The 27,077-nt window shown below is 54.3% G+C and overlaps 1 protein-coding gene across 4 annotated transcripts in view; it reads right to left on the bottom strand.

Annotated features, from left to right (window-relative positions):
* Positions 1-1,716: 1,716 nt before the first annotated feature.
* SPTB (spectrin beta, erythrocytic) overlaps positions 1,717-27,077 on the bottom strand; it is a 138,392-nt gene continuing 113,031 nt past the window's right edge. For all 4 annotated transcript variants that reach the window (XM_032245884.1, XM_032245880.1, XM_032245883.1 and 1 more), the window contains 10 exons: positions 26,294-26,538; positions 25,011-25,149; positions 24,468-24,552; positions 22,842-23,038; positions 22,484-22,533; positions 21,955-22,030; positions 8,200-8,456; positions 5,322-5,495; positions 4,993-5,035; positions 1,717-4,842 (listed from right to left, as the gene is read on the bottom strand). In XM_032245884.1, the coding sequence (XP_032101775.1) occupies positions 4,675-4,842; positions 4,993-5,035; positions 5,322-5,495; positions 8,200-8,456; positions 21,955-22,030; positions 22,484-22,533; positions 22,842-23,038; positions 24,468-24,552; positions 25,011-25,149; positions 26,294-26,538 (1,434 nt within the window). In that variant the 3' untranslated portion in view covers positions 1,717-4,674. The remainder of the gene's footprint in view (positions 4,843-4,992; positions 5,036-5,321; positions 5,496-8,199; positions 8,457-21,954; positions 22,031-22,483; positions 22,534-22,841; positions 23,039-24,467; positions 24,553-25,010; positions 25,150-26,293; positions 26,539-27,077) is intronic.

The raw sequence follows: 27,077 nt of genomic DNA, 5'->3' as shown, positions 1-27,077 counted from the left end.
TTGAGACAGAGTTTTATTCTTGTTGCCCAGGCTGGAGTGCAATGGTGCCATCCTGACTCATTGCAACCTCTGCCTCCCAGGTTCAAGCGATTCTGCTACCTCAGCCTCCTGAGTAGCTAGGATTACAGGCATGTACCACCATGACCGGCTAATTTTTTGTATTTTTAGTAGAGATGGGGTTTCGCCATGTTGACCAGGCTGGTCTCGAACTCCTGACCTCAAGTGATCCACCCACCTCAGCCTCCCAAAGCGTTGGGATTCCAGGTGTGAGCCACCACGCCTGGCTGAAGGCAAGGTATCCAAACTTGGAGATTAGAAATGTCCTAAAGGTGTCTGTAGCGCTGGATGAGGAGTACAAGTGCATTTTTATTCCCCTCTTTTTATCACATTCTCAGAAGTGTCTCTGATTCAGAAGTTAGGAATGCCTCCCTATTTCAGTTGGGTTTTCTGCCCTTTCTCCACAGAGGTCCAGCCTCGTTTGTCTCGATTTGTTCTGGCTGGAGCCTGGGAAGCGGAGGCTGCAGGGCCTGGGTGGTAGAGCTCCCTGACAAGTGTTCAGGCAGGGCTGCTGGGCCAGAGCCCTTCCTGTGGGCCTTCTGACCCAACCTGAAGATGGGTCCCTTGAGTCTTACAAGGTCAAGGGAAGATCTGCCAACTGCCCTGAATCTTCTGTGGTCATTTCCACAGTCACTGGCTCCTGCCAGGCCAGTCTCAGGATACGATGCTGAGTAACCACAAGCGCACTGGACAGTGTGAGGGTCAGGGGACCCAGATTCTTCCCCCCACCTGCCCCCCACTGAAATGGAGTCTTGGTCTGTTGCCCCAGGCTGGAATGCAATGGCATGATCTTGGCTCACTGTAACCTCTGCCTCCCTGGTTCAAGCAATTCTCCTGCCTCGGCCTCCTGAGTAGCTGGGACTACAGGCACGCATCACCATGCCCTGCTATTTTTGTATTTTTAGTAGAGATGGGGTTTCGCCATGTTGGCCAGGCTGATCTTGAACTCCTGACCTTGTGATCTGCCTGCCTTGGCCTCTAAAAGTGCTGGGATTACAGGTGTGAGCCACAGTACCTGGTCGAGACCCAGAGTCTTATCCCAGCCTTGCCATTAACTAGCTGGGTCACCTAAGCTGTTGCTTTTTCCTCATCTATAAATCGAAAGAGATGGATGATTTGCTGTTTCCCAAAATTCCAACCGGGGCTCTTCAGAGCGTGGGGCCCAGGAAGTTGTAGTTAACCCCTTCCCCAGTCAGGCCTTACATAGCCATCTAGGTGAGTCTGGGAACCTGGCACCAGTTTGGTGGTTCTCACTGGCTGCCCATTGGAATCATCTGGGGAGCCTTTTGGAAACTGGCAGTGCTTGCATTCCATCCCCCTAGACCAAGTGAAGCTTCCCTCTAGAGGTGAATCCCAGCCTTAGAGATTCTGGGGATTCTGTGGTTCAGCGAGTGCTGAGACCTGTCCTGAGCGCTGTGGGGAAGGGCCTGGGCTGATCATCGCTTGGAAATGATTTTGCCCTGCAGCAAGCCTTCAAGTGCAAAAATAAGCTTTTTTCGGGCTTTGCAGTGAAGCACAGACCCAGGTGCTTTCAGTCATCCCATAAGGCTCCGAGGGACAAGCTAGAGAGCCTGGCTGTCCCTCTGTCTCCATGGTGCCAGCCCTCTGAGACCCTGTTCAGAGGGAGAGGAGGCTAGTCAAACAAGAAACTGAGAGAAATATGGAGCATTATTGATTTATTAGAAAAACTAGTAACTGGGTTTCCTCTGGTTGGTGGAAGCACGGTTGAGCAGGTGGAGGGCAGGGCCCAGCGGGCCCCAGGGCCAGCCCCAGATTGCATGGTCTGTGCCCAACAGGGTTACATTCCTCTGCAGCCACCGCCTCCTCATTTCCTCCCTGAGCTTGTTTGTCCAAGCTGCCAAGCCATGTGGTCCCGCTGGCTTCGTCCTCCTCTGGATTCCTGCCCCCTCCCATGAAGTTAGGAATGAGATTCAAGGCCAACCTCAGGGACCCTGGTTACCTCCGACAGGCAGGAAGGAGGAGGGGTGTGGAGGAGAGGCTGAGCCTTCCACAGGCCTCCTGTTAGTGGTGCTAGTGGAGGCCGGGTTGGGGAGGGAAGCCCAAGGACCCTCCACACCTTCCACAGCCAGAGTCAGTCGAGGCCAGGACCAGGGGGAAGGAAAGGGAAGGAGGACTGCCTGACCGCACCCAGAAGGAGCTTCCTCTAAACTGCCCTGGGGAGGAAGCCTGGTATGCTGGTGTGGACTGGAGCTGTGTCAACCTAGTTTGGGAATACTGTCAAAGAAAAGACTGCAAAGTAGAATAAGGAGAGGAAAAAAAAAAAAAAAGACTTTGCCAGGGCACTAGGAGCGCTTAGCCCTGATGTGGCACAGGGTCTCCCAAAGCTGGGTGCCTGCAGTTTTAGTCCAGTTGGTCGAATGTCTTGGGGCCGGGTGACAGGAGGGATGTCGGGGGAGCTGGCAACAGAATGGTCACATGCAGCTGGCTGCCCTGGACCAGGCCGGGGAACCTGGGGTGGTGAGATGCTAGCTCTTCCACTGGAGCCCTTTCTTGTGTCTGTGGAGGTGCTTGCTGGAAATGCCTCACTTCAGGTGCTGATTTGGCACATGTGGAGGGGGAGGGTGGGCCCTTGTCCCTTGGCTCCCTAAAGACTGGCCCAGGGAAACAGGTGAGGGAGATGCTTGCCACCATCTGCCATTCAGCAAGGAACCTGCTCTCTGCCTCAGAGGAGAACGTGCCCTCAAGGGCGCCAGAGTCCACTTTATTCCTAGGTGAGGGAAGTCACCTCACTGCCTTGGTTTCCCCAGACACAGAAAGAGGCTGGTGAGTGATACACACTAGATTCCCTGTATAGGGTCATATGCACTGAGGTCAAATGAAGACCTTGGCCACCGGGGTGGGGTGGGAATATCTGACCTGGGAATATCAGGCTCCATCGAATGATGTCTTCCTTCCTATGGCTCCTGCCTGCTGTAGTTGGTGTTACCCTGATGTGTCAGGACTACAGGGGAGAAGTGATTTCTGCCGGCACTGGTCAGCACTCAGGATTCCTGGGAAGGCTCATTCTGGATGCCTGTCCCTGTGGCTTCTACCTGAACCTCACCCACTTCTCATCTCCATGCAACTAAGGTCCTTCCCACGGGGAAGGTGATAGAAACTGGGGACCTTTGGTTTCCCTGGGGGAGAATCCCTACTGCCCCCCACCCCACTTGACTCCTCTCTTGGACCTAAACCCAGTTAGATACTGGGCCAGAGCTGTGTTGCTTTCAGAGTAGAGTGGTTGGGAAATCCTTGTGGAATGAGTGGCCTCTCCCTTCTGGAAGTATGACCTGGGCAGCAAGGGGAAGGCCATTCCTGGGGACATAGGTTGCAAAGCCCCTTCTGGTGCTCAGGGATAAAGGGGGATAGATATTGACCTGTGTACTCATGTGACTCCCCCCCCAAGACCTGGGGCCAGGACCTTCTGGAGAAGCTGATCAATGGCTCTGGCCCTGACATTTGTCCCAGCTGTGCAGGGGTAGCTATGTCGCATGAGTGGTAATACCAAGGCATGGCCACCTCTGCCACCCCAAGGTGATACCACTTTGCTGTCTGCCCAGCCATTACCCTCTGACGGTCCCAGTGGCAGACAGGATGCAATCGGGCATTTGGCTTTGAGATGCTTTACTGCAGGTGCGGGGATATCCATTTTTTATCTGGGCGCCCACACTGTCCCCTAGGGGGCCTGTGTCTGTCGGATATTGCTGGTTTGGCTGCTACTGGGAGTAGGGGGAGGGTCCCAGCATTGAGAGGGAGAGCCTTAGGCAGTGTTGTGACATACCTGTCACTCCAGATCACAGCCCTGTGCCTGGCCACGGCTTTAAATGAATGGCCTGACCTTGCTGCCCCTCCTGGGACTGCCGGTGGTGGCACAAAGGGTGCTGGAGGCACTCAGCCAGGCCCCGCCAACCGTGGTGGGTGCCCTTTGATCTGGGGGGAGGAGCAGAGTGGAAGGATGGGGTGGCCCCTGAGGTGAGAGTCCCAGTTCTGCCGAAGCCCAGCGGGGAGGAGGCTGGCAGCATCCAAGGCCCTGACCCAGTCTGGTCCTGGCAGCCCCCCTCAGCCCCTGGCCCAGAGCTAGGGCTTTGTGGCTCCTTCCTCCTGCCCCTCTGGGGCTGGCCGGCATTTCCAGTGCCCTCTTCTTTCCCCTTTCCCTGGCTGCGACCAGGTGAGAGGTGACCCCAAGCAAGAATTGTTTTAGGAGCCCCACCAGCCTTCTCCAGCTCTTTTTTTTGTTTTGTTTTTGGTTGGGGGTAAGGGGCCTTCGCACCCTCAGCTCAGGAGGAGGGTGGGAGAGGAGGGCGTGTGCGTCAGAGAACCGTTTCCTGTCCCCAGGCCTGGAGGCCCCGAGGGCGCCTGAGGAGCTGGGAGCCCCGGTCCCTGGAGCAGAGCCAGTGCGGGCGAGGGCATGGAGGGGGCGTCGGCCCGGGACGCGCGGGCGAAGGCAGCTTTTGCAGTGCAGCGTGGGGCCCAGGGGCCCGGCCCGCGACTCGGCCCGACAAGCGGGCGGCGGCTGGAGGAGGCTGCGGCCGCGGCGAGGTCAAGGCCGGGACGCCTGGTCCCTTCGCTTCCCGACCCCGCAGTGCCCGCCAGCTCCACCCGCGGGGCCCCCAGCCGCTACTTCTTTTTGGGGAAGAAGCTGAATCTCTTCTCCTTGTCCTTCTTGCCAAGGCTGGCGTCGGGGCCGGAGAGGGCGGGCAGGGGCAGGCTCTGCGCCTTGACGCGGATGCTCTGGGACTCGTTGATGGCGGTGCTCACGCCTCGCAGCCAGGACAGCATCTCCTCCTGCGGGGCGGAGGGTCACGGTCGAGTCTGGAGGCCCGCAGGCCCCCACCTCTCGTGCCAGGCAACGATGGGGGGCTCCCAGGCAAGCGGCTTGGGGTCCTCCACCTACCGCTTTGTTAGCCAGGTCTGGGCGAGGCTGCCCGCGCTTACCTCGTCCTTGCCATGGAAGAGCCACTCGCTGCCGTTGCTCAGCCTAGGAGGACAAAGGGTTTCCTGTCATGGAGACACCTCTGGAGGGGGCACTGGGCAGAGGGCTGGCTCTGATCCCACAATACCCTGAGCGGAACACCCAGAACCCTCCCAGGCCGCCCAGCACTTTCTGAGAGAGGTCAAAGTGTGCACCATCAGCCTCTTTGATTTGAAAACCCCCTGAGGAGCAGCTGAGGCCTGGAATGGGACCCATACAGAGGGCCTCTGCCCTGCCACCAATGCCCAATCAAGCCACCAACTTGGGCTTTCAAAAGCCAGGAAGGCCTCACCTCAGCTTAAAGACGTGCTTCTTCTTCTTGTAGTTGGCAGCAATCTCACAGATGGCATGTCTCAGGGCCAGGGGTTCCTCCCCGTGGTAGGGCACCCCCAGGGCCAGGTTCTTGGCATCCTTGTAGAAGGTTAGCTCGCTGTTCCTGAGCACGCAGTACAGGTTGTTCCACGACCTGCAAAGATGCAGACAGGCAAGTCACCCATCCTGACATGGCATCTCTAGGGTCAATTCCTACAGTGTCACCATTCAAAAAATGACACCATGTTTGTCCTGATACATGGTAACATGTTTTATTGTTAAAATAATTATCTGCATGTAATTTCATTACCAAAAATTAGCTGCTATTAACATTTTATGTATTCCTTCAAGTCTTCACATATTCACTTTTTTTTTTTTTTTTACTATTCACAGACAGCTAAAATTGGGTTATGTATATATTCAATTTTATATCCTGTTTCTAAGCATAACACTAAATCATGAGTATTTCTCCATATCCTCAAATATTTCCTTTTTTTGTTTGTTTGTTTCTTGTAGACAGAGCCTTACTCTGTCACTCAGGCTGGAATGCAGTGGTGCGATCTTGGCTCTGCCTCCCGGGTTTAAGCAATTCTCTTGCCTCAGCCTCCCGAGTAGCTGGGACTACAGGCATGAACCACCACGCCCGGCTAATTTTTTATTTTTAGTAGAGACAGGGTTTCACCATGTTGGCCAGGCTGGTCTGGAACTCCTGACCTTAGGCGATCTGCCTGCCTCAGCCTCCCAAAGTGATTACAAGTGTGAGCCGCTGCACTCAGCCCATATCCTCAAATATTTCTTAAAATTATTTTGAATAACTATGTGGAAGCCTATCACAATCCCTTTATTGATGAACCTTATAATACTGGAAAATTTGTCCATAATTTAAATAGCAATGTGATGAAAAAAAAATTTTTTTTTGAGACGGAATCTTACTCTGTTGCCCAGGCTGAAGTACAGTGGTGCAATCTTGACTCACTGCAACTCTGCCTCCCAGGTTCAAGTGATTCTCCTGCCTCAGCCTCCTGAGTAGCTGGGGTTTCAGGCACGTGCCACCACACTCTGCTAATTTTTGTATTTTTAGTAGAGATAGGGTTTCACCATGTTGGTCAGGCTGGTCTCGAACTCCTGACCTTGTGATCTGCCCGCCTCAGACTGCTGGGATTACGGGCATGAGCCCAGCCATGATGAACATTCTTACACATAAATCTGTGCCTATAATTCTTATCTTACCTTGAGATACATTTCTAGAGGTAGAACTATTACAACTTAAGACCAACAGTAAAAAATGAACTTTTAAAAGTATTTCTACATGCATTACCATATTTGATTCTCACTAGAGAACTGTGAAGGAATTGAACGGCATTTTGTTTCAGTGATTGTTTTTTGTTTCGATGAGATGTGCCAAGTATAGCAAACTTTTTAAAGGAACAGATTTTACAAATAGGGCTCCTGTCAACTGGCATGTTTGGTGAGAGCACCAGGCTCATAACTGAACGGCTGGACTGCCCCGAGCGCCTTCACTCACACGTGAGAAGCAGGTTGCAGCACTTCTACAGTAACAGACACTGTTTCCTCCTCCTCATGATCATCCCCCTCCTCTGTCTCCCTCCTCTCCTCTCCCCCTTCTCCTCCCTTACTTTTGAAGGCAGGAAGGTGGAGAAACTAGTAGGGCACATAGGTAGGAAGTTCTGGAAGGTCAGAGGGAGAAATTGACTCATACAAAGCTGGCTGCAAAGTCATTTTACAAAGTCCCGTTTCTGACTCTGCGTTCAGGGATCTTTCCTCTAGCAGAAAGGCAGTAACTAAGAAGGAGCTGGGTCTTTGGAGAAAGAGCTTACTGCTTTTAACAAATGACTTAACCTTTCCGAGACTCTGTTTTCCCCCCGGAAAATGGAAACATCAATATCACAGGATTGTTGTGAAGATTTTATCAGTCCTAACATAATGCCTGGCACATAGTAGATGCTCAATAAATGTTAATTTCCCCTTTCCTGATGGACTCTCCATGTAAGCAATAAATAAACCACTTCAGGGCAATTGGGCCTGCAAATGGTTCCATTTTGGAATTTGGAATTGCTTTCGTGAGTCCCCCAGACACACGCATGCTCATGCTGCCAGCTGTCCCTGGAAATATGGCTGGCTTCAACCTCTTGGTGCTGCTCTATTTCCCTGGGACCCTGGACTGCTGCTAGAAAGAGAAGGCCCCCAGGGCCCCAGGCAGAGACAACCCCAGATAGACCAAATCCAAGGGCAGGACTGTTTCAGGGTCAGGAAAGGATGCAGCCTTTGAGTCAGTTCCTCAGGGTCATAGAGTCACTGAATGACAGCACTGGAAGGGACCTCCAGAAGGCAGCTGGGCCATGACCCACCCCCACCACTCACATTTTACAGCTGAGGACACTGAGGCCCAGACTGATAAAAAGTGGGGCTCCAACAAGGATGTTGTTAGTGCCAAGACCTATCTAGCCTTTACCTACTTATCCCTAGCCCTGGGATACTAGGATAATAACAACTCGTGTTCACCAAGTGCCTGCTCTGGGCCAGGAACAGTATCTGTAGTGAAAAGACACACTGTTTCCATCATCCTCTCTCTCCAAATGGGGAAACCGATTTAAAGAGGTTGAATAACTGGCATGAAGACATAGGATTTGAACTCAGGACCAGAACTGGAGATGGGCTTTCCCATCATGCCAAGTAGCCCTCGTGGCTGGCCCAGAGGGGTGCCCAGGAGCTCTTACAGGCCAGAGGCAGAGGGCACCCCTCCCCCAGGACATGCCCACATCACTAAGGCTCTGCTGGCAGAGAGATCCCTGGGAGCCACCCAACCTCCCCTCTGCCAGCAGCCTCCCCACACTCACCTGTTGGAAGCCTTCTTGTTGGGTCCCTCCAGGTCGTGCTTGCGGCCCAGGTAGCCTTCCATCTGCACGCTGTGCCCGCGGTCCCGCGGGGCCAGCAGTGTTGCGGGCTCATCACCCTCACTCAGGGGCGTATCTAGGACCTTAAAGAGGGGCTCCGTGGCAGGCCTCTCGTCCCCAACGGATTTCTGCCTGTCCTCATGCTGCCCCGGCGGTGGTGGCTGCTGCAGGTCCTTAGGCCACCTTCCCTCTTCTTCCCCCTGCTCAGGGCATAGGGAGGAGCACACCTTTCTGGAGGCTCTGGTAGAGACGGCTGTTCTCAGCAAAGCTGGGAGGTCAGCAGCCACCTTCCGTCACCCCCACGCCTACTTCCTTTCTGCTTCCACTTCCTGGCACACCCTGGCTCTTCCACAACCTGCTGTGGGTACCCACTCACTTCCCTACCCTGCCCATGCCTCTGGCTCCATTTCCACCCCATTCCTCCTTCAGAAAGCTGCAGGGTGGCCTTCTCTCTCCAATCTAAAATAGCAACCGAAGGTTCTCAGAATGAGCCAAAGGGGCCTGAGTGATTATTTCATTAAAAGGGTGCGGAGGTGGGGGCAGGTTCCAATGCTGCTGGCGAAGCTCTGGCCCCGCTTACTTCAGCCAGACACTCACATGAGGAAAGTTCTGCTGCCAAGACAAGTTCGACAGCCACTCATGGTAGAATGTTCAATGGGAACTCTTCTGGTACCTTCAAATTGTGCCTCAAGCCCCAAAACTAAGGGTACCAGGCCCGAAGTCTGCCCCCACCACCTCACAAAGGGAGAACCCAGACCCTCCTTGGCCATCAGCAGGTCTAACGGGGCCCTCTCTCCACCATTTGCTGGGAGCTTGCTGGACAGGGCAGTGGTTCCTAACCCTGGCTGTTTTCTGCCATCATCTCAGGTGCTTTTAAAAGAAACATTCTCGGCCGGGCGCGGTGGCTCATGCCTGTAATCCCAGCACTTGCGGAGGCCTAGGCAAGCGGATCACCTGAGGTCAGGATTTCGACACCAGCCTGACCAACGTGGAGAAACCCCGTCTCTACTAAAAATACAAAAAAATAAAAAATAAAAGAAACATTCTCAGGCTCCACCTCAAGATGCTGTGTTAAGTGACCAGGGGTCAGCACACTGGTATTTCTTCCTGAGCATTTCATGGGATCTAATATGCAGCAGGAGTTGAGAATTCCCCTTGTAAGGAGGCACTGCCTTGGGGAATTACTGCGGTTTTTACCTCCCAGCACCTGCCTGTGGAGACTGGGGGATCCCTGGCCCCTGCCCAAGTCAAGGGAGGGGCTTCCAATGATGCCACAGGGGCCCACGAGAGGGGGAAGCTGACCTGTCATTCCCTGGCTGAGCCTCTCCTTATGCTAGACCTTGCTGATCTGCCCTTCTGCCTATTGGGTAGAAGAAAGAGAGGGCAGGACAGATTGGGGCAGCAGAGGGCAGCCTCCCATTGCCAGGTGGGGCAAGAATGGGTGGGTCTCCTCCATGCCAAGTGAGCACCAAGGAAGGCAGCCTCTCTGGAGCCATCTGGCCAGGACCTAGTCCCAAAGGCCTGACTGCTGGGCAGCTTTCAGGAAGAGGTAGGAAGGCCCCCAAGCAGCTGCATGGCTGAAGCACCAAGGACATCTTCACCCAGGAGGTCAGAGCCACCTCAGGCAGTCAAGAGACTGCTCCTTTTTCTGCTCCCTCCTCCCTGCCCCAACAGCTGAGGAGGAACGCCCAGAGGAGTGCTGCAGAGGAGAGGGAAGGAGCCAGGAGAAAGCATGGGGCAAACCCGAAATAGAGGATGGGGATGGGAGGATGTGGGCCCCATGCCAGACATCAGATTGAAGCTTTAAACTGAAACAACTGGGTAGACTTTTTATCCACTGAAAGTCACCAGGGTCTGCCTGAGGTGGCCTTAGGAATGGGAAGGGGCCTCCACGGAGACGCTGGAAGGCAGTGGTTGCAAGAAAGGTAAAACTGATCATGTTTGTATCTCATCAAATTAGGACTGTTCGGGAAACAGGTTATATGTTGGGGTTTCAGTCAGATTTCAAAGAAGGGGTTATGTGGCTGGGAAAGTTTGGAAACCACTGACCTAGTCTAATGCTTTTGAGCTATAAGAGAAAACCAGTGCTCAGAGAGGTCAAGTGACTTGCCCAAGGTCACACTGTTAGATAGATCGATGTGAGTAGGAGGGGGAGTCCCTGAGAAAGGGAGATCTGGAAAGTCTCACATTCCAGAGACCACCCAAAACATGCACTGTAGACACTCCAGGGTACAAAGGCTGCCAGATGCAGAGAGAAGAGTGGTCCCGAAGCCCTCGGGGGCACTAAGGTGGGAAAAGATGAGCACCATAAACATGGGATAAAAGCCCAGGAGTGTCCATTTTGTCTAGATATGTTATGTAGGAAGGAATGCCGCAAGACGCCCCTTAAGATCCCCAGTCATCACACACTCTGCAGTTAACCTGTCGGAATGTAGCCAGCTGCCTGCTGATAAGGAGGGAAAGAAGGCAAAGGAGAAATTCCCACGAGATATGCAGGTGCAATAAATACTGATACACAACCTTCCCGGAGTGTTGGTAATTAGCAACGTCACCATTTGGTGGATTTATATCTGACATCCGCCTCTGCAGTTTCATTCCCTGAAAGTTAAGGGAGAGTCCCACAAACCTGGGGCAGGAACTGGGTGGGGGGAGAAGGTAGAGACTTAAGACGAAGCAGGAAATTAGATAAAGGTGGAGACTTGAGACAGAGGCTGGAACTTAAAGAGAGTGTGATGTAGTAAGAGTGATAAAAACCACTAGCTTTAAAAAAACAAAACAAAAAAAAGAGTGATAAAAACCGCAAGGCAGAACTCTGGAGCTGCTGGCTCGTTCTGTTTTGCGCAGCCTGCTCTGCCCCATCTTTCAGAGTGCACTGCCTCTGCCACTGCCTCACTCTTGCCGTGAATACTGCTGCTTCCCAGCCGGACCCGCTGGCTCCTCTCTTGGAGCCTACTTCCATAAACTCCCTGCTCTTTATTTTCCTTCAGTAAACCTTTTGCTTACGTTACTACTTGGTCTCTTGGCTGAATCCCTCCAAGTAAGACTAAGAATTGAGGAGTCCGCACTTCCCGGTAACAACAAGTCTAATAGGCATAGGAGGCCGTTTGGAACATGCACTCCCAAAATGGACACACCTGGGCTTTTATCCCATGTTTATGGTGCTCATCTTTTCCCACCTTAGTGCCCCCGAGGGCTGTGGCTGGACCGCTCTTCTCTCTATGCATCTGGCAGCCTTTGTACCCTAGTGTCTACAATGAGCCAGCATTGGACACAAGGATCTGGAGGCCCCAAAGCCCTGCCTTGATTACCCTGTAGCAGGGAGGAAGGGCAGGAGAGGCAGGGGTGGTACTGGAAGCCTGGGCTTGGGGTCCTTCAGTGGATCCTGTGTTCTGATTTGGGTATACATCTGGGGAGGGCCTGTTCTTCCTCCAAGAGGGGCGGGCGTAGGTTCCAGAGGAGGGGACATGGGCTGCACTGCTGCTCCTGCTACCATCAGAGTTCTCCGTGCCCTTGGGTCTCAGAGAAAGAGGCACGGCAGATACAGGAAGGGAAGCTTGCCAGACCCTGTCAGCCACGTTTGCCTCTCTTACCCATCCTCTGCTTTCCTGGATTGGTTTTGCTAGAGACCTCTGTGCCCGCATTTTTTCCCTATACTTCCATTCCATTTTCCTTCCTTTAGAAAACTGTCCTCTGAATATAGAGATGGATTTTGCCAGGATTGACTCCCAACTTAATCCCACCTTCCTTCTGTTTCCTCTTAATGAGTGCTTGGCCCACATTCCTTGGCGGGGCATTCAGAGGCCATGTCAGTGCGATAAAAAATCATTCGGCTAGGTCACAGGTTGGCTTTGGAAAATGGGGGTTTTCCAATGTATGCAAGGATTTCTTCAGCGTTCCTGACTGCTCATGTAGAGACAATTTAAAATGCATCCTGTCCTCTCCACCCTGAAGGCCAAGGCCAAGAATGAGGGTGAGAGATGAAGGAATTGGGCCTTGGCAGGGCTTCCCTTCCTCTCTGGGATGGGGGAGCGGACACAGGCGAGAAAGGTGGGGTGTAATGAAGGTTGGTGCAGGAGAGAAGGAAGGGGCTTTGGGGACAATCCTTTCTTCCCCTCCTCAGCTCCCAGGAGGCTGGCCAACTCCCTGGAGTGGGACAAGGAGGAGGAACCAACAGGGGCTGGGGTGAGGGAAGGAGGAAGAAGGATTTCTAGAAGGCCCTGTGAGTAGAGACACCAATGAGCTCTCAGATACAGCTGACCCCTTCCCTCAGCGCTCTTCTTGCTCTCCCATTCGGGACCACCAGCAGAGGACCTCCTAAGACGCCCACCCCTTCCCAGGTGTTGGGTCAGACAGGCCTGGAGTGAGAGTCCCTGGAACTTCACTTGGGGGAAGGGAGAGAACCTTCCTGACTCGGTTAGTGGGAATGAGCCCATGACCTACTTCACAGGTGGTTTGTAGCCTTTTAAAATGAGGTCGGGTCTGTAAACGTTGGCTCTCTTATGATCCTTCACCCCTCTATCCACCTCTGCCTCCTTGGGGCTTTGCTGAGCAATTATTGTGGCCAGTGACCTGTGGGGCTAGCGCGAGGATCTAAAAAACCCTCTTGCTTCGGGAGTAACAGACGCTCAGGACTGAGAAATACGGAAGGGGAATCTCAGCCAGTGGCAGGCAAGGCCTCGGCCCCTCCTTTCTCGGTCATTTTCAGTTGGAACATTCCGAGGCTTGAGACAGGGGGAAACCCTTTGAACAGGTAAGCAGTGCAGAAGGGCCTGAGGCCCCACCCCTTTAGGGCAGTACGGAAGCGGCCTGAGGCCCCTCCTCAATGCTTGGAGTTGTGCACTTCGGTGGAGGGGCCCCAGAAGGCAAAGGCAGAGGTCTCCAGGTCCGGCCAAAGACAACGACGTGCTGCTGAGTAATTCACAAGTGGATTTTACAAAGAGCTCTGGTAATTCACAAGTGGATTTTACAAAGAGCTCACAACTTTGTCAAGAAAAGACTTCGAGGAAGATTGTATCTAGATATATATATATATCCAAGAGGTCAAATCCTTTTCTGAAGCAGAACCATTTTTTTTTAAAAAAGTTACTCTTGGGGCCGGGCGCTGTGACTTATGCCTGTAATCCTAGCACTTTGGGAGGCCGAGGCAGGTGGATTTCCTGAGCTCAGGAGTTCCAGAGCAGCCTGGGCCACACGGTGAAACCCCATCTCTACCAAAATACAAAAAATTAGCCGAGCGTAGCGGCTTGCGCCTGTAGTCCCAGGTACTTGAGAGGTTAACGCAGGGAATTGCTAGAACCCAGGATGCGGAGGTTGCCTGAGCCGAGATTGCGCCACTGCACTCCAGCCTGGGCAAGAAAATGAGACTCGTCTCTTAAAAAAAAAAAAAAAAAAAAGATACTCTTGGGGTTCCCATCTGCCCAGGGAAAGTGCACAAACATCCGAGCAGGCTGGAGGGACGGCCAGCTGCTGCCTGCAGACTCTCTGATCCCGGGGGAGTCGAGTGGCGGGGGGAAGGCTGACAAAGCCCTGTAAGTATCTGAGTGTGTATGTAAAGATCTTTTGTAATTCATAAGAGATAAGGGATTTCCCTGGGGCCTTTTATTTCTAGCCATGCCTCTGGGAGGGGTATGTAGGTAGAATCAACAATGGGGGCCTTATCAGGGAAGGGGGCGGGGGAGGCTGGGAATGGGGTAGATGCTGATGTGAGAAAAGAGATTCTCAGAAATCTAGAGCTGGAAAGAGGCCTTGGGGTCATGGGATTCAGCCCCTCCTATCGCAGATAGGAAAACAGGGTTCCAGAAAAGCTCAGTGACGGCTGAGATTAGAGCACACAGCAAGTTAATAGCAGAGCTGGGGCAAGAACCCATGGCCCTGCCTCCCTATCTATACAATGCCTCTCAACCAGAAAGGGCACTGTAGGTGGTGTGGAAAGGCAAGGAGCCAAGTGGCTGCACAGAGACCTACCCATGAACCCCTGGCTGCAAACCTGCCATGGGAGGGCTGTGGTGCTGATGGAATAGCCCTGCCTCTTTCTAGGCCAGATCCGTCAAGGACCTCCCAGCTGACCAGCTGAAGCATCCACCCATGCCAACTTCGGGCCCGGTCAGGTTAGCAGCATGGTTTGGGAGGAGGACCCACTTTCCCCAAGCCCCAGGGCTAATAGGAGGGGACGAGGTTGGCCAGGGTGGTGGCTCACACCTGTAATCCCAGCACGTTGGGAGGCCAAGGCAGGAGGATCACGAGATCAGCCTGGCCAACATGGTGGAACCCCATCTCTACTAAAAATACAAAGGATTAGCCAGGCGTGGTGGCAAGCGTCTGTAATCCCAGCTACTAGGGAGGCTGAGGCAGGAGAATCGCTTGAACCCAGGAAGCGGAGGTTGCAGTGAGCCGAGACCATGCCATTGCACTCCAGACTGGGCTACAGGGCGAGACTCCGTCTCAAAAAAAATTTAAAAAGAGGGGATGAAGTGACGGTTCTCCTGCTGCCCCTGTAAGCAGGCCATAGTCTGAGGTGGGGACTGCCTTGCCCGATAGGAGGCGGGATCTACGGACAGAGAGTGCCAGGGGGACGATGCTGGCTACTCATGTGGCTGAGGTGTGATTGAGGGACCTGCAGGTTCTGCCCAAAGGTATCGCGTATGGAGTTGGAGCTAATCTGAGATTCCCTTCCATCTCTGTGCTGTAAGGCAGGGGCTGCTGCTGGAGCCCTTGGTGTCATCAGGAAGATGCAGATTCCACCCAAACCACTGAGGGCTGTCACTCACCGGAGCAGGGGACACTCTGAAGGAAGAGAGTACTGCTGCCTGGAAGAAATTCTGGGTGTCCGGCTGGGGGTGGCAAGGGAGTCTAGACCATAAGTAGGGGTGAAGGAGAATTGGGGAGCAGGCTGAATAAGGCAATGTGCTGCCTTTAGTTGTCTGGTTTGGGGAACAGGCAGGGGGAGGTGTCTGAGGAGCTGTGTGTACTGGCTGTGGGATCATGATGTCAGAGGAGGGCAGGGGACAGGCAGCATTGGCTGCTGGTTGACAAGGATCAATGGAGAAGAGGGCATAGTCTTTTTAGGGCCTCACAGGATTGTAGTCAAATCAACAGGGAGAGGCCGCAGGCTCCCAATGGGTGGAGGATGGCCGTCTCAGGGTCTTTGCAGTCTTGCAAAGTCAAGCAGGAGTTTGTGTAAGCTTGACTTTTTAGGGTCCTGCCTTGCTAGGAAACTGGCTTCGGTGGGGGAGGGAGGTGGGTAACTGTCCTATCTGGGCCAAAGGAGGTGAAGGTGCGTGTCCAGGCTCAGCCAGCAGGTGGCGCAGGGGACTGCACACAGACGACGAACTCCCCAGGCTCCCAGGAGAAACACAACCTGGCTCGGGACCACAGGGTCTTTCAGAGGTTCTGAAGATGCTCAGCGAACCCGGATGCATTTACGAGCAAAGAACACAGGCGACGGGGGTGTTCTCTCTAAAGGTAACGCTGGTGAGAACCAGGGCCTGAGGATGCACCCCAGAAACAGACAGACTGCAGCAATGGGATGCGTCGTGCCATGACTGACTTTATGTTAGATCCCATGGAGGATGCTGCTTTTAAGAGATGAAGGACTGAGGAGGGGAATGGAGAAAAATGAAGGGACTTAAATGATCACCTACTAGGTGCCAGCTGCTCTATCTACATTGTCTCTTCCAATCCTCCCAGCCTCTCTGCAAGGCAGCCTCCCGAATAGCTGGGACTACAGGCGCCCACCACCACGCCTGGCTATTTTTTTTTTTTTTTTTTTTTTTTTTTTTTTTTTTTGAGATGGAGTTTCCTTCCTCTGCCCAGGCTGGAGTGCAGTGGCGTGATCTTGGCTCACCGCAACCTCTGCCTCCTAGTTCAAGCATTTCTCCTTTTTCAGCCTCCTGAGTAGCTGGGATTACAGGCATGTGCCACCACACCCAGCTAATTTTTGTATTTTTAGTAGAGACAGGATTTCTCCACGTTGGTCAGGCTGGTCTCGAACTCCCAAACTCAGGTGATCAGCCTGCCTCAGCCTCCAAAGTGCACAGGGGACTGCACACAGACGACAAACTCCCCAGGTTCCTAGGAGAAACACAACCTGGCTTGGGACCACAGGGTCACCGTAAGCGTGAGCTACCATGCCCGGCTGATTTTTGTATTTTTTAGTAGAAATGGGTTTTCACCATATCGGACAGGCTGGTCTCGAACTCGTGATCTTGTGATCTGCCATCCCAAAGTGCTAGGATTACAAGTGTGAGCCACCATGCCCCGCCTCTGTGTTCTTACGAAATCCTGCTGCAAGAGGGGAGACCTGTGTCCTCACTCCAGAGGAAAGCACCTGTCCGATGCAGTTTACAGTCTAAATGAGATGATCCTGGCTTATGTGAAACACATGGCTGATTGACAGACGCAGCACAATCATGTCAGAGCTGGAAGAGGGACATGAGACCAGACAAGACCCAAAACTAGATGCCTTAGGCAAACAAAGAGTGCTGGTGACTGTGGGGTTCTAGGAGCTGGCCACTCTGGCAGCCAAGTGTTGCCCTCTCCCGATGTCTGATGTCTCAGCTCTTGTCCTCTTGTTGAGAAGGGCTGTCACTGGGTGGGTTGGAAAGGCTGTTCAGAAGACAGTTGTTTGCAAGAGAAGAAAAAAAGCTGAGGGCAGCCAAAGAGATGAAGAGATGGCAACTTAAGCTGGTTAGAGACAGATGCCTTTAAGGAGAAAGCAGACGCTGTTGCTGAACAGGGGGAAAGAGCAGGGTGGGGAGCTGAGGCTGGGATGCATGGTGCCCTGGTTTGAAGGCTGAGGGATGGGGAGGGGCTCTTATGAGAAGTGGAATAGGGAAGCAGTGCAACACTGCACCCGAGAGTCCAGCTGTCTGTCCGAGACGGCAACTAGGGGGCTGGGCAAGACAACAGGAAAGGATGCAGGGCAGAAGGCCACCCAGTGAAGTGAATGGAAGGGAAGGAGAATAGCAGTGTGCAGGGTCCCCTCGGATGGAAAGGAGAAACCTGGTCCAGGGTCACCAGGGCATGAGGAGAGAAGGAGGCTTGCTCGGGAGCTGTCTTCACTGTGCCTACCACCTTTGTGGCCTCTTCAGGTCCCTGGCCTGGAGGAGCTGCTGGCTGCTTAGTCGCTCGGTGGCCCTGAGCCAGCCACTCAGCATTAGAAAGACTAGAGAGAGTTAGAAGACGCTGACTCCCCCATCCAGATCTGCTACCCAGTGGTCACGTCATCCACTTCAAACCCATTTCTGAGATGCCTCCAAAGTTAACTGAGTCTCATCCGGAGACCATCAGTATCTAGGATGCTCTGCAACACAACTTTAGAGGGAGAACTCAGAGTCTTCAGAGCAGAGGGGCCAGGAGTATTCAATCTGACCACAGCAAAGAGAAAGGGACATGGCCAGAAGCAGGCAGGTGTCCAGACAGAGCCTACAGCAGGTTTCTCCAGGGAGCTAGGCGCAGTGCCAGTGTGCAGGCAGACACACCCCTGCCGTGCTGACTCAGGCATCCTGGGTAGACAGGGACACGCCCAGGTTTTGGGGAAAACTGACATTGTTTCCAGCTGTGTCTGCCCATTAACAAGCATAGGATTTGCATTCGCCGCAAAATGTCTGAAAGAGTAGCAGGAAGAGTAGGAAAAACTGGGAGAGCTTGTTCAGGCGAGAAGAAACACAGCTGCTGTCTCCACACCCACATCCCTTCCATCCAAGGACATCAGAGCCCCGCCGCTGGCCGCTGATGAAAGCTCCCGGCTGCCTGCCAGGGAGGCTGCTGCTGGGGGAGGTGCCCAGGTTGCCAAGGTGGAACAGCAGCTGGAGCCAGCCAGACACCAGCCAAGAGGTGGTCCTGGCTGCAAGTCCAGTGCCTGCTCAGCCCCTCGGCACTTGCCCTGATGTTTGTAAGTGCTGGTTACTTCCCTGAAGCCACATAAACCTTTAATTCTATGGAAATGGAGAGGCAAGGGACCTAGGAGTCTCAGCTCCCGTGTTTAGCCCTGAGGAGATGCTCAGTCCCTTTCTCCAGGGCAGCTGGCTGCACAGGCAGTGCTGGAAGGCCGCGGGAAAGAATGACATCTGTGAGGTGCCCTTGGGGAAGAGAGCTTTCCCTGACTTCCTGATGAGAAGGCTGATAAGGAGGAGCACCCGGCAGCTGCTTTCTGGAGTGGGCTGGCATCCCAGGGTCCCCTCTGCACTCCAGCCTGGATCTAGCCTTGGGGCTTGGAGGCTGGCAAGGTATGTTTATCCCACACAGTGAGCCCCAGCAAAGGTGATTAGGAGCACCAATCCCTTTCAGGGAAGTCATGCATGTTGTCACTGCAGCCCTGCTAAGAGAGCTCTCGGAGCAGTTCCCGATTCACTTCCCAAAACTGGAATCAGGCACAGCGGACAGGAAGGTGCACAGGGCTGTGGACTGGGGTTGCTGAGGCACCCAGAGCCCGGGAGGTGGGGGATTCTCAGCAGGACCTCCAAGTCCTTCCCAGGGCCACAGCCCCAGGTGAAACAGAGGTGCTTAGTCTCGGGCAGGGCTGCCTGCCCACTGCACCTGCCCACTGCCGAGGGCTCCCTGGGCCTTCTTCAGGCACTATCCTTCCCGAAGCAGAGGTGCAGCCCCGCCTCTACTCCCCGACGTGGACACAGGCAAACACCCCAGCTCTTTACTTCTTTCCCATCTCCCATCCCACACCGTCGGGCACCTGAGACCATCCAGGTACCACAGCAAGAAGCACGAAGCAAGAGGAAAGTGGTGAAAACCACGTCTCCCAGCCCCTCATTATAATTTGCTAAATTGCTGACATCCAGGCATGTTCCAAACTTTTGGGAATTCTCCAGAGAGGGCTTTCTAAGAGCTCAGAGATTGGGGCTTGGAGATGGGGGATTCAGTGGTTTATCTAAAATCATGCAGGAAGTTTCCACCAGGATTGAGGACTAGAACCGAGATGTCCTGACTCCCCTCCAGCAGTTTTGTCTCTTGTGAGTGAGGTCTTGTTTCTTCTGCCTGGCCTCCCATGCACTTACCTGTATGAATGGATTGGCCTTTACCAGAGCATGCTCTAACATGAAAATGCAAGAGGTGAGGAAAGGCAGTGGGACCGTGCAGCCATGTGCTCGAGGAAGAGGCTGATGTGTGGGGCACGCAGGGAAGGGGAGTACTGGGGTGTGTGGCACCCTGTGGTGTGCAGCTGTCCAGACTCAGGCAGGAGTGCCTGGTCCACTCCCATCAGTTCCCCCCAGCAGGAAGCCGACATGCACAGTGAGGGGTGGTACATGAAGCAACACCGCATGGATCTATTCTATAAGGCACCGACACCAGAGCACACACAGAGTGCTAGCAGGAGAGCCACCGTCCCCCAGGCCTATCCCAGAGGGAAGGCACAGCCGTTGGCCATCCCTCCCTGGGAGAGGCCTGCAGTTCTGTGAAGGGGCTAGTCCCAGGCAGGCTGCAGGGACTGGCTGCTGGCCTTTCAAGAAGGCTTCTAGAGCCAGGTCGGGTGTCCCGACAGGCTCTGTCCTCCTCTGTGTTGCATGGAAGGCAGATGGGGTATTGGGCCCTCCTTCTGAGGTTTGTGGATCCCTGTAAGAACTTAACAAAGGGCTCAGAAGAGAGGAGCAGCAGGAAATGTGTGCATGAGGCCTTGGGTCTGGTGTCCATTTGAGTCACCATCTGGTTTCTTTCCGGTACTGGGCACAGGCCAGTCTTCCCATCTACTGGAGTGGCTGGCTCTCTGGAAAGGGTCTCCAATGTGGCTCACTCCTCCTTCCCCCAAAGAGATCATCAGGTCCAAACAGGTTTTATTCCCCTCCACCCATTGACATTCAGGAGTTGGCTGGAGGCGGCTCTGATGCACAAGTAGTTACATTTGCACAGACACACATGACATAGACAATGGGTGGAGTTGCCCAGGTGCTCACAGAGGAGCTGACACACCAGGACACCGCCGCATGCAGACACACAGGGATGCTCGGCAGAAGCAGGCAGGGGCAGGGCGCCGCGACGGCCCCAGCCAGTGTCCACAGTCTGTGCCGGGGCCCCAGAGTTGGCTCTCCTTCCAGCAGGGGCTGTTGCTGGGGAAAAGGGGCTTGGACACAGTCCACCACAGACAGGGAGGTGAGACCCCACAGGCCACAAGGGAAGCCTGGGAGGGAACTTTTGGGAGAGACCCTTCAGCAGAAGCCCAGCAGTGCCCTCTGCTGGGCATGGTGGGCTGGTGCAGCTAGGAAAAGGAGGCCTCTAGCCAGGCTGGAGGCCACAGAGGTGTGTGTGTTTGCGTGCGTGCGTGTGTGTAGGGAGGTGTCGCTCTCTTTCAGAGCGTGAGAAGGGCTGAAAAAGGGAGGACTCACTGTACATGTTTCTGGGGGTGACTGCTGTGCCAGAAGCTTCCATCTAGAATGCCTGTCTTCCTAACCCCACCCCCAGGTTCACGCCGGCTCGACTGGCACCGGGAGAGGTGGGCTGCAGGAAGCACCCATGGCTCCCTTGACCCCCAGTACAGCCTGCCCCAGTGGGTACATGCAGAGGGAAGCCATGCAAGCCGTGTGGTGGATTCTTGCTTTCTTCCCAGTCAGCTTCTCCCCAGAGCAGTTCCCTAAGCCTGGGTGACACAGCCTGCCGGCCCACCTGCCCCTCCCTGCACAGATCCCACGGGGTCGAAGGGGCCTGCTCCAGGGAAGGCCCTGAGGCACATGCCCTCGGCCTCTGACAGCTGCTGTCTTGGGCCTCTTCCTGTCCCTTCAGCCAGGCCTCTGGCTCATCTCCTTTCCTACAGGTTGAGGGGCTGACCTCTGTTACTTAAAGCCCTGGGATTCTCCTCACTTTTGCAGGCTTCCTTCAAGCCTGTGTTTTCCCCAGAACCAGCTCAATATCCAGACTCACTGACCCACAGGCCTCAGGCCAGGTCAGTGGGAAAGGGAGAGGGCTCTGCATAGGAGGAAGGAATCACCTACCAGGATGAGCACCTGAGATGCCTGCAGGGAGGCGAGTGGGAAGGGACAGCGAGTGGCGTGTCTGGTGTGAGTGTGGGTGTGTGTATGGGGGTGTGTGTGCCTGTGTATAGAGGTTGTGGAGTGTGTGCATGTGGGTGTTCGTGTGTGTGTGGATGTGTGTATGGGGTGTGGTGTGTGTTCGTGTGTGTGTCTGTGGGGGGGGTGTGGATTTGCATATGGAGTGTGGTTTGTATTTGTGAGTGTATTTGTGTGTGCATGTGTGTATAGGTGTGTGTATAAGTGTGTGGGGGTGTATGTCAGGTGTGTGTATGGGGTGTGTGGTATGTGTGTGCATGTGTGTGTAGGTGTCGGTGCAGGGGGTCAGTGCTGCCTAGAGGAAGGAGTTAGGAAAATGGGGAAAAGGACTGTGTACAAAAAGGCACTAATTTCTGGATAAAGTGTTTCCCCATGTAAGTGCTGATATATTTATACAATAAAATTTATTCCATTAGATAAAACCCAACTAATGAAGTCATGTCACTGGACTGGCCTGTGTGTTTCGTCCGCGCTGATGGGGGTAGGGGAGGGCTGGGACTCTGATGGAGAACACCTGAGTGGAAAGTAGCCCGCTCTGAGGGCGGGGCTACGGGGTGTGGGCGGGACGGAGGGCGGGGCTGCGCCTGCTTTTCTGGCCTCCCGCTCGCCCAGGCCGAGCCTAGTAGGGGTGAGAGGGCTCTGGCTGCAGTGACTCCCAGGAACTAGACAAACGGGACCAGAGACTGACCGGGGACGTTCTCTCGGTGGCCGCTTGGTGGGAAACCGGAGCCTCCCCTGCTGTCTCGCCTTCCTCCTCTTGAAGCCTAAGGAAGACACAGTCTCCTTAAAAACAAGCACCCCCCTGAGGCCAGCGCCTCCTGCAAGGCCTGGCTTCTCACCAGTCCGCCTGCAGCTTGGAGGGTGCTCGGCAAGGAGCCGCCCAGAGACGTCTTTGGAAAAGCGAAGGCAGACTCTTCGGAAGTCTGCCAGGTTCCAGGCACAACGGCCTGCGGGGCCCTGTGTTCGGGTGGCTCCAAGGTCTCGCCTGGCAGCCACTGCTCTCAGCCCCCTCCTCCCGCAGCAGGCCTTCAGCCCACCTGGACTGGGGAAGCAAAAGCTCCTCTGCCCTCGTGCTCAGGCACTCTGGGCCTCCCTGACAAGGGCGCCCAGTGTGAGAGGTCAAAGGCGTCTTGTCCCAGCATCACATTTCTGATGAAAGACACCCCTACCCCGCTTGGCAGAGCACTCAGCTCCCTGGACAGACGGCCACCACTCACCCAGTCTCCTCTGCAGGTCTCTCTGCCATCTGGCGTTCTTTCAGCTCAAGCTAGAGGAGGAGAAGGCCCAGGGGTCAGAGCAGCCACAGAGGTGAGCTGTGTTCTCAGATGACCTGCCTCTGGACGTGGCCCCGCACCGTCACACGTCCTGGCATTTTGTTCCTTCTGGAGCCAGCCCCTTCTGTCTTTTGCATTTGGAGGTCAGTACTTCCTGCCACTTCTTTCCTTCTCACTGTCCCTGCTGGCCAAGCCTGTCACCCCATTCTAGGTACCTAACAACTGGCCTGGAGTTCTTGGCATGAGACCCCTGGGGCAGGGCTGCCACCCTCTGAGTGCCCTGGAACTGTTCCCTGCTCACCGTGGTGGGCTTCTCCAGGGCAGCAAAGCGCTCTGCCCAGCTGGCCGTGGACTTCTCAAAAGCCTCATGCCTCTTGATGAGCTTCTCCACACTGTCCACTGTGTGTCCAAAGTCCCCACTGGCCAGGTAGGGCTCCTGGGCAATCAGCCACGCCTCGGCCACAGAGGCATCCCTCGAGAACTGGCACACCTCCAGCACTGCCAGGGGGAACAGGACACAGACCCCCCCAAAAGGCCCAGGGCCTGTTAGCACCCAGCCATCCACTCCTGCCAGGGACTGGGGCAGGTTCAGCAGACAGACACAGGAGCCAGTGGTCAGGCAGCTGGCCTGCATAGGTGTCCCTAAACCACAGGGATACTCTGCTCCCCACAGCCACCCCATTCCACACTGGGCTCCTAACCCATCTTCATAATAGTTTTTTTTTTTTTTTTTTTTTTTTTGGGATGGAGTCTCACCCTCTTGCTCAGGCTAGAGTGCAACGGTGCAATCTCGGCTCACCGCAACCTCCACCTCCCAGTTTCAAATGATTCTCTTGCCTCAGCTTCCCAAGTAGCTGGGATTACAGGCGCCCAACACCATGCCCAGCTAATTTTTGTATTTTTAGTAGAGACAGTATTTCACTGTTGGCCAGGCTGGTCTTGAACTCCTGACCTCGTGATCCACCCACCTTGGGCTCCCAAAGTGCTGGGATTACAGGCATGACCCACCATGCCCAGCCCACAATAGTTATATTTTTTAGAGCCAAGGCTTCAATCTTTCACTCAGGCTGGAGTGCAGTGATTATGGCTCATGGCAGCCTCAGCCTCCCGGGATCCAGTGGTCTTCCCATCTCAGCCTCCCATGTGGCTGGGACTATAGGTGCGCACCAGCATGCCCAGCTGATTATTTTGTTGTCGTAGAGTCAGGGTCTCCCTGTGTTGCCCAGGCTGGTCTCAAACTCCTGAGCCCAAGCAATCCTCCTGTCTCGACCTCCCAAAGTGCTGGGATTATAGATGTCACCCACCATGTCTGACCCAATAGTTATATTTTTTAAACTATATTTTTCACTAATTAGAACTCTATTTTGAAAACAAAATGTAGTTTCGATGTCTCTGAGAAGGAGCCTTCTGCCTTGAACATTCTTCCCAGCCCTTGGCTATTTCACATGATGGTGGAGAAGAGGCCAGGGGACCAGTTAGGGCTTCTTGGCTCACAGCTCCTCCCTGAGTGGTGGCTTTCCCCCACCTCTCTTCAGCACCCAGATGAAGGGGGAAGAGTCCCATCTGTGCTTGACAGTCCTCAGGATGAATGTCTGGGATGTACAAGAGCCTTACCCCAACCCCACCCCCAGGCCATACCTCTGCAGGCATACCAGCCCGGGCATGAGGCTGGGGGCATATGGGACAGAGGATGGGCAGGGAGTGGGGGCATGCTGGCTGGTTAGAGTGAGGCTTGCAGCAGCGTGTCCACTTGGGTCTTCTGCCTGGACCGCTGAGGCCCCTGGCCCCAGAGCTTTGCTGAAGAGTGGTGCTGTGGGGGGCTCCTCTCTAGGCAGTAGTGAAAATCCACCCATGGTGGCACCTCCCCATTCACCTACTCCAGTGGGGGTATTCCTGCCCCCCTCCCTGGCTCTGGGGCTGTACTCACACATCCGGAGCCGCTCCCAGCGAGCCTCCCACCTCTCATTCATCTCTTTCCTCCTGGACACCACCTGCTGCAGTTTCTCACGGATCTATGGGGAGGAAAGGGAGAAAAGCTCAGGGTTGGCTCACTCTTCCCCATCTGAGGCAGTGTGCAGATGCGTCCTGCAAGGAATGCCAGGTTTGGTCCCACAGTCCTGGCCCAGCTACTTGCCAGCTGTGCAGCCTGGGGCAAGTTACTTAACCTCTCTTAGGCCTATGTGCCTCTCTTATTAAATGAGATCACCAACTCCAAAGTGTGTACACCTGTGGGTGTTAGGCAGGTTATGAACCTGCTCTCCTCTACTGAGTGACCAGTTCCTTAAGGCAGGGAGTGTGCTTGCTGGGGCTCCAATCCCCGGGCCTGTGTGTAGCCCCGACCTCCATGAGAAAGAGCAAGACAAGCTCCTCAGAAAAGCAGCAGACCCAGCTCCCTCCCAGGAGGCTGCCTGGCTGGCACAAGTAGAGACGGAAATGGAGGGGCTCGCCTCCATCCCTGCAGTCCCCTCACCTCCTCTGAGGCCTGGTGCTGCCGCTGCAGCAGGGACTCGCCAAGCTCCAGGCAGGCACTGAAGTTCTTGCTCCGGGTTTCAATCTCTGCATTGATGCCCTGGTGATACTTCATGAGCAATTCCACAGAGGAGACATCCCTGGGGGACAGGAAGACAAGGGAAGAAGGGAACTTTGGGTCACTCTGGACTGCTTCTGTGTCCCAAACAGCGGGGGCCACCTCCGCCTGCCTGTGGGAGTCTGACCCTGTTCCCTTCTCTCTCTTTGGCCAGCTTGGAAGTCTTCCACCAGCACGGCCCCAGCAGGAACACAGATGCCCTATGTCTTCCATTGCTCAGTGGCCAGAGCATGGGCAAGCCAGTGTACTCAGAAACCTCCAAAGAAGCCTGGGAATATTACCCGGCAATAAAAAGGATTGATGCTATGACGTGGATGCATCTTGAAAACATTATACTAAGGGAAAGAAGCCAGTCAAAAAAGACCGCATATTGTATGATTCCATTTACATGAAATGTCCAGAATAGGCAAATCTAGAGAGACAGAAAGTCGAGTAGTGGTTTCCAGGGACTGGAGAGACAGGGGAGTGGGTAGTGACTGCTAATAGGGATGGAGTGATGAAAATCTTCTCACCTTACATTGTGGGGATCACTGTGTTACAGTGAATATACTAAAAACCATTGAATGACACACTCTAAATGATTGAAGTGTGGTATGTTGATTGTATCTCCATAAGGATGTTAAAAGTAAAAGTATGACCATCAGGACAGACACCCTAGGGGCAGAACGACGGAGACAGATCAGCAATAACTGATGAAGTGACACAGACTGGGCAGAGTGGTCTGATCTCTGCAGGGGCTCTCACTGGCCACGTGCCCAACTCCTCCTCTCATGGACAATGAACTCCTTCCTGAGTTTTGGGGGAAGGCCCCCCTCACATCCCAGGGCTGGAAGAAGAATGTGCAGTCTTAGACCTGCCCAGCTCTAGACAGATGGGTTGCTTATTTTCACTGATAAGCATGGTCACTGTGCCCATTGGTGACCTTGAATGACAGATGTCTCTCTCCCTACACTCAGGACTCTCCTGACTGAAACCTCGCAGTGGAAGCTGAGCCAGGCCATTTCTGCCTGGGTCCAGCCTCAGGCCTCAAGTGTCCCCCAGGGATTTTGACGGACCAGTAGTCCAGGGCTGTCTCTCCAGGGAGGAGCCCGAGCGCAGCACCCTGGTTGGCCAGGCTCACCTGCCCTGGGGTGGAACTGCCTCTGCCTTGAGGCCACTCCCCTCACCTGGGCCTCTCCTGGGTCTCAATCTGCCGGATGATGCTCTCCATCCAGGAGAGGAGGTCACGGGCCATGCTGAAGAAGCGGAATTTATCCGCCGTGTCCACTAGCTGGGTCCGGCGCCCGGCACAGGCATCAAGCAGCGCCTGCCATGCAGCAGACACCTCCTGCTCCTTGTTCTGGATGGCCTCTGCCTTCTCCCCAGCATACGCTGTCTGCAGGCGGGTGGCCACGTCCTGGAACTGCTGTACCTGTGGTCAGGCGACACCAGACATTGTTCCCTGGACATTGCTCCCTAGGTGCTATGGGCCTAGGACTGGAGAGGCAGCAACCTCCTCCTGGCCTCCATGCCTAGGGTACTGCTGGAAGGTAGGATCTTCAGCCTTCACCCAGGGGGTGCTGTAGGAGAAGCCTCCTTGCTTTGACACCTCTGTTACCCAAGATACCGTTTGAAATTTGTGAAGGTTTGGGAGTGAGAGGAGCTCCATGCCCTTTGATCTCAACAGTATATTAATGAGAGGAACTACATACCAGGCACCGTTCTAAACACTTTGTATTGATGAACTCTCTTCATCTTTCCAACAACCCCATGAAGGTACTATTGCTATTGCTGTTTCTGAGATGGGAAAACTGAAGCACAGGGAAGCTAAGTAACTGGTCCAGGGTCCCTCACACTACACCATGCTCCCAAGTCCCCATTCTTAACCAGTCTGTGTGCTGCCTCTCTAATGAAGGGGCTGCACCGGATCCCCTGATTGAGGCTGGCCCCAGGGACAGTGAAACCTCACTC

The sequence above is a fragment of the Sapajus apella genome, unplaced genomic scaffold, assembly GCF_009761245.1.
Source record: "Sapajus apella isolate SASKATOON/1434 unplaced genomic scaffold, GSC_monkey_1.0 scaffold59, whole genome shotgun sequence".
NCBI lineage: Eukaryota > Metazoa > Chordata > Mammalia > Primates > Cebidae > Sapajus > Sapajus apella.
This window is presented reverse-complemented; position numbering and strand designations above follow the sequence as displayed.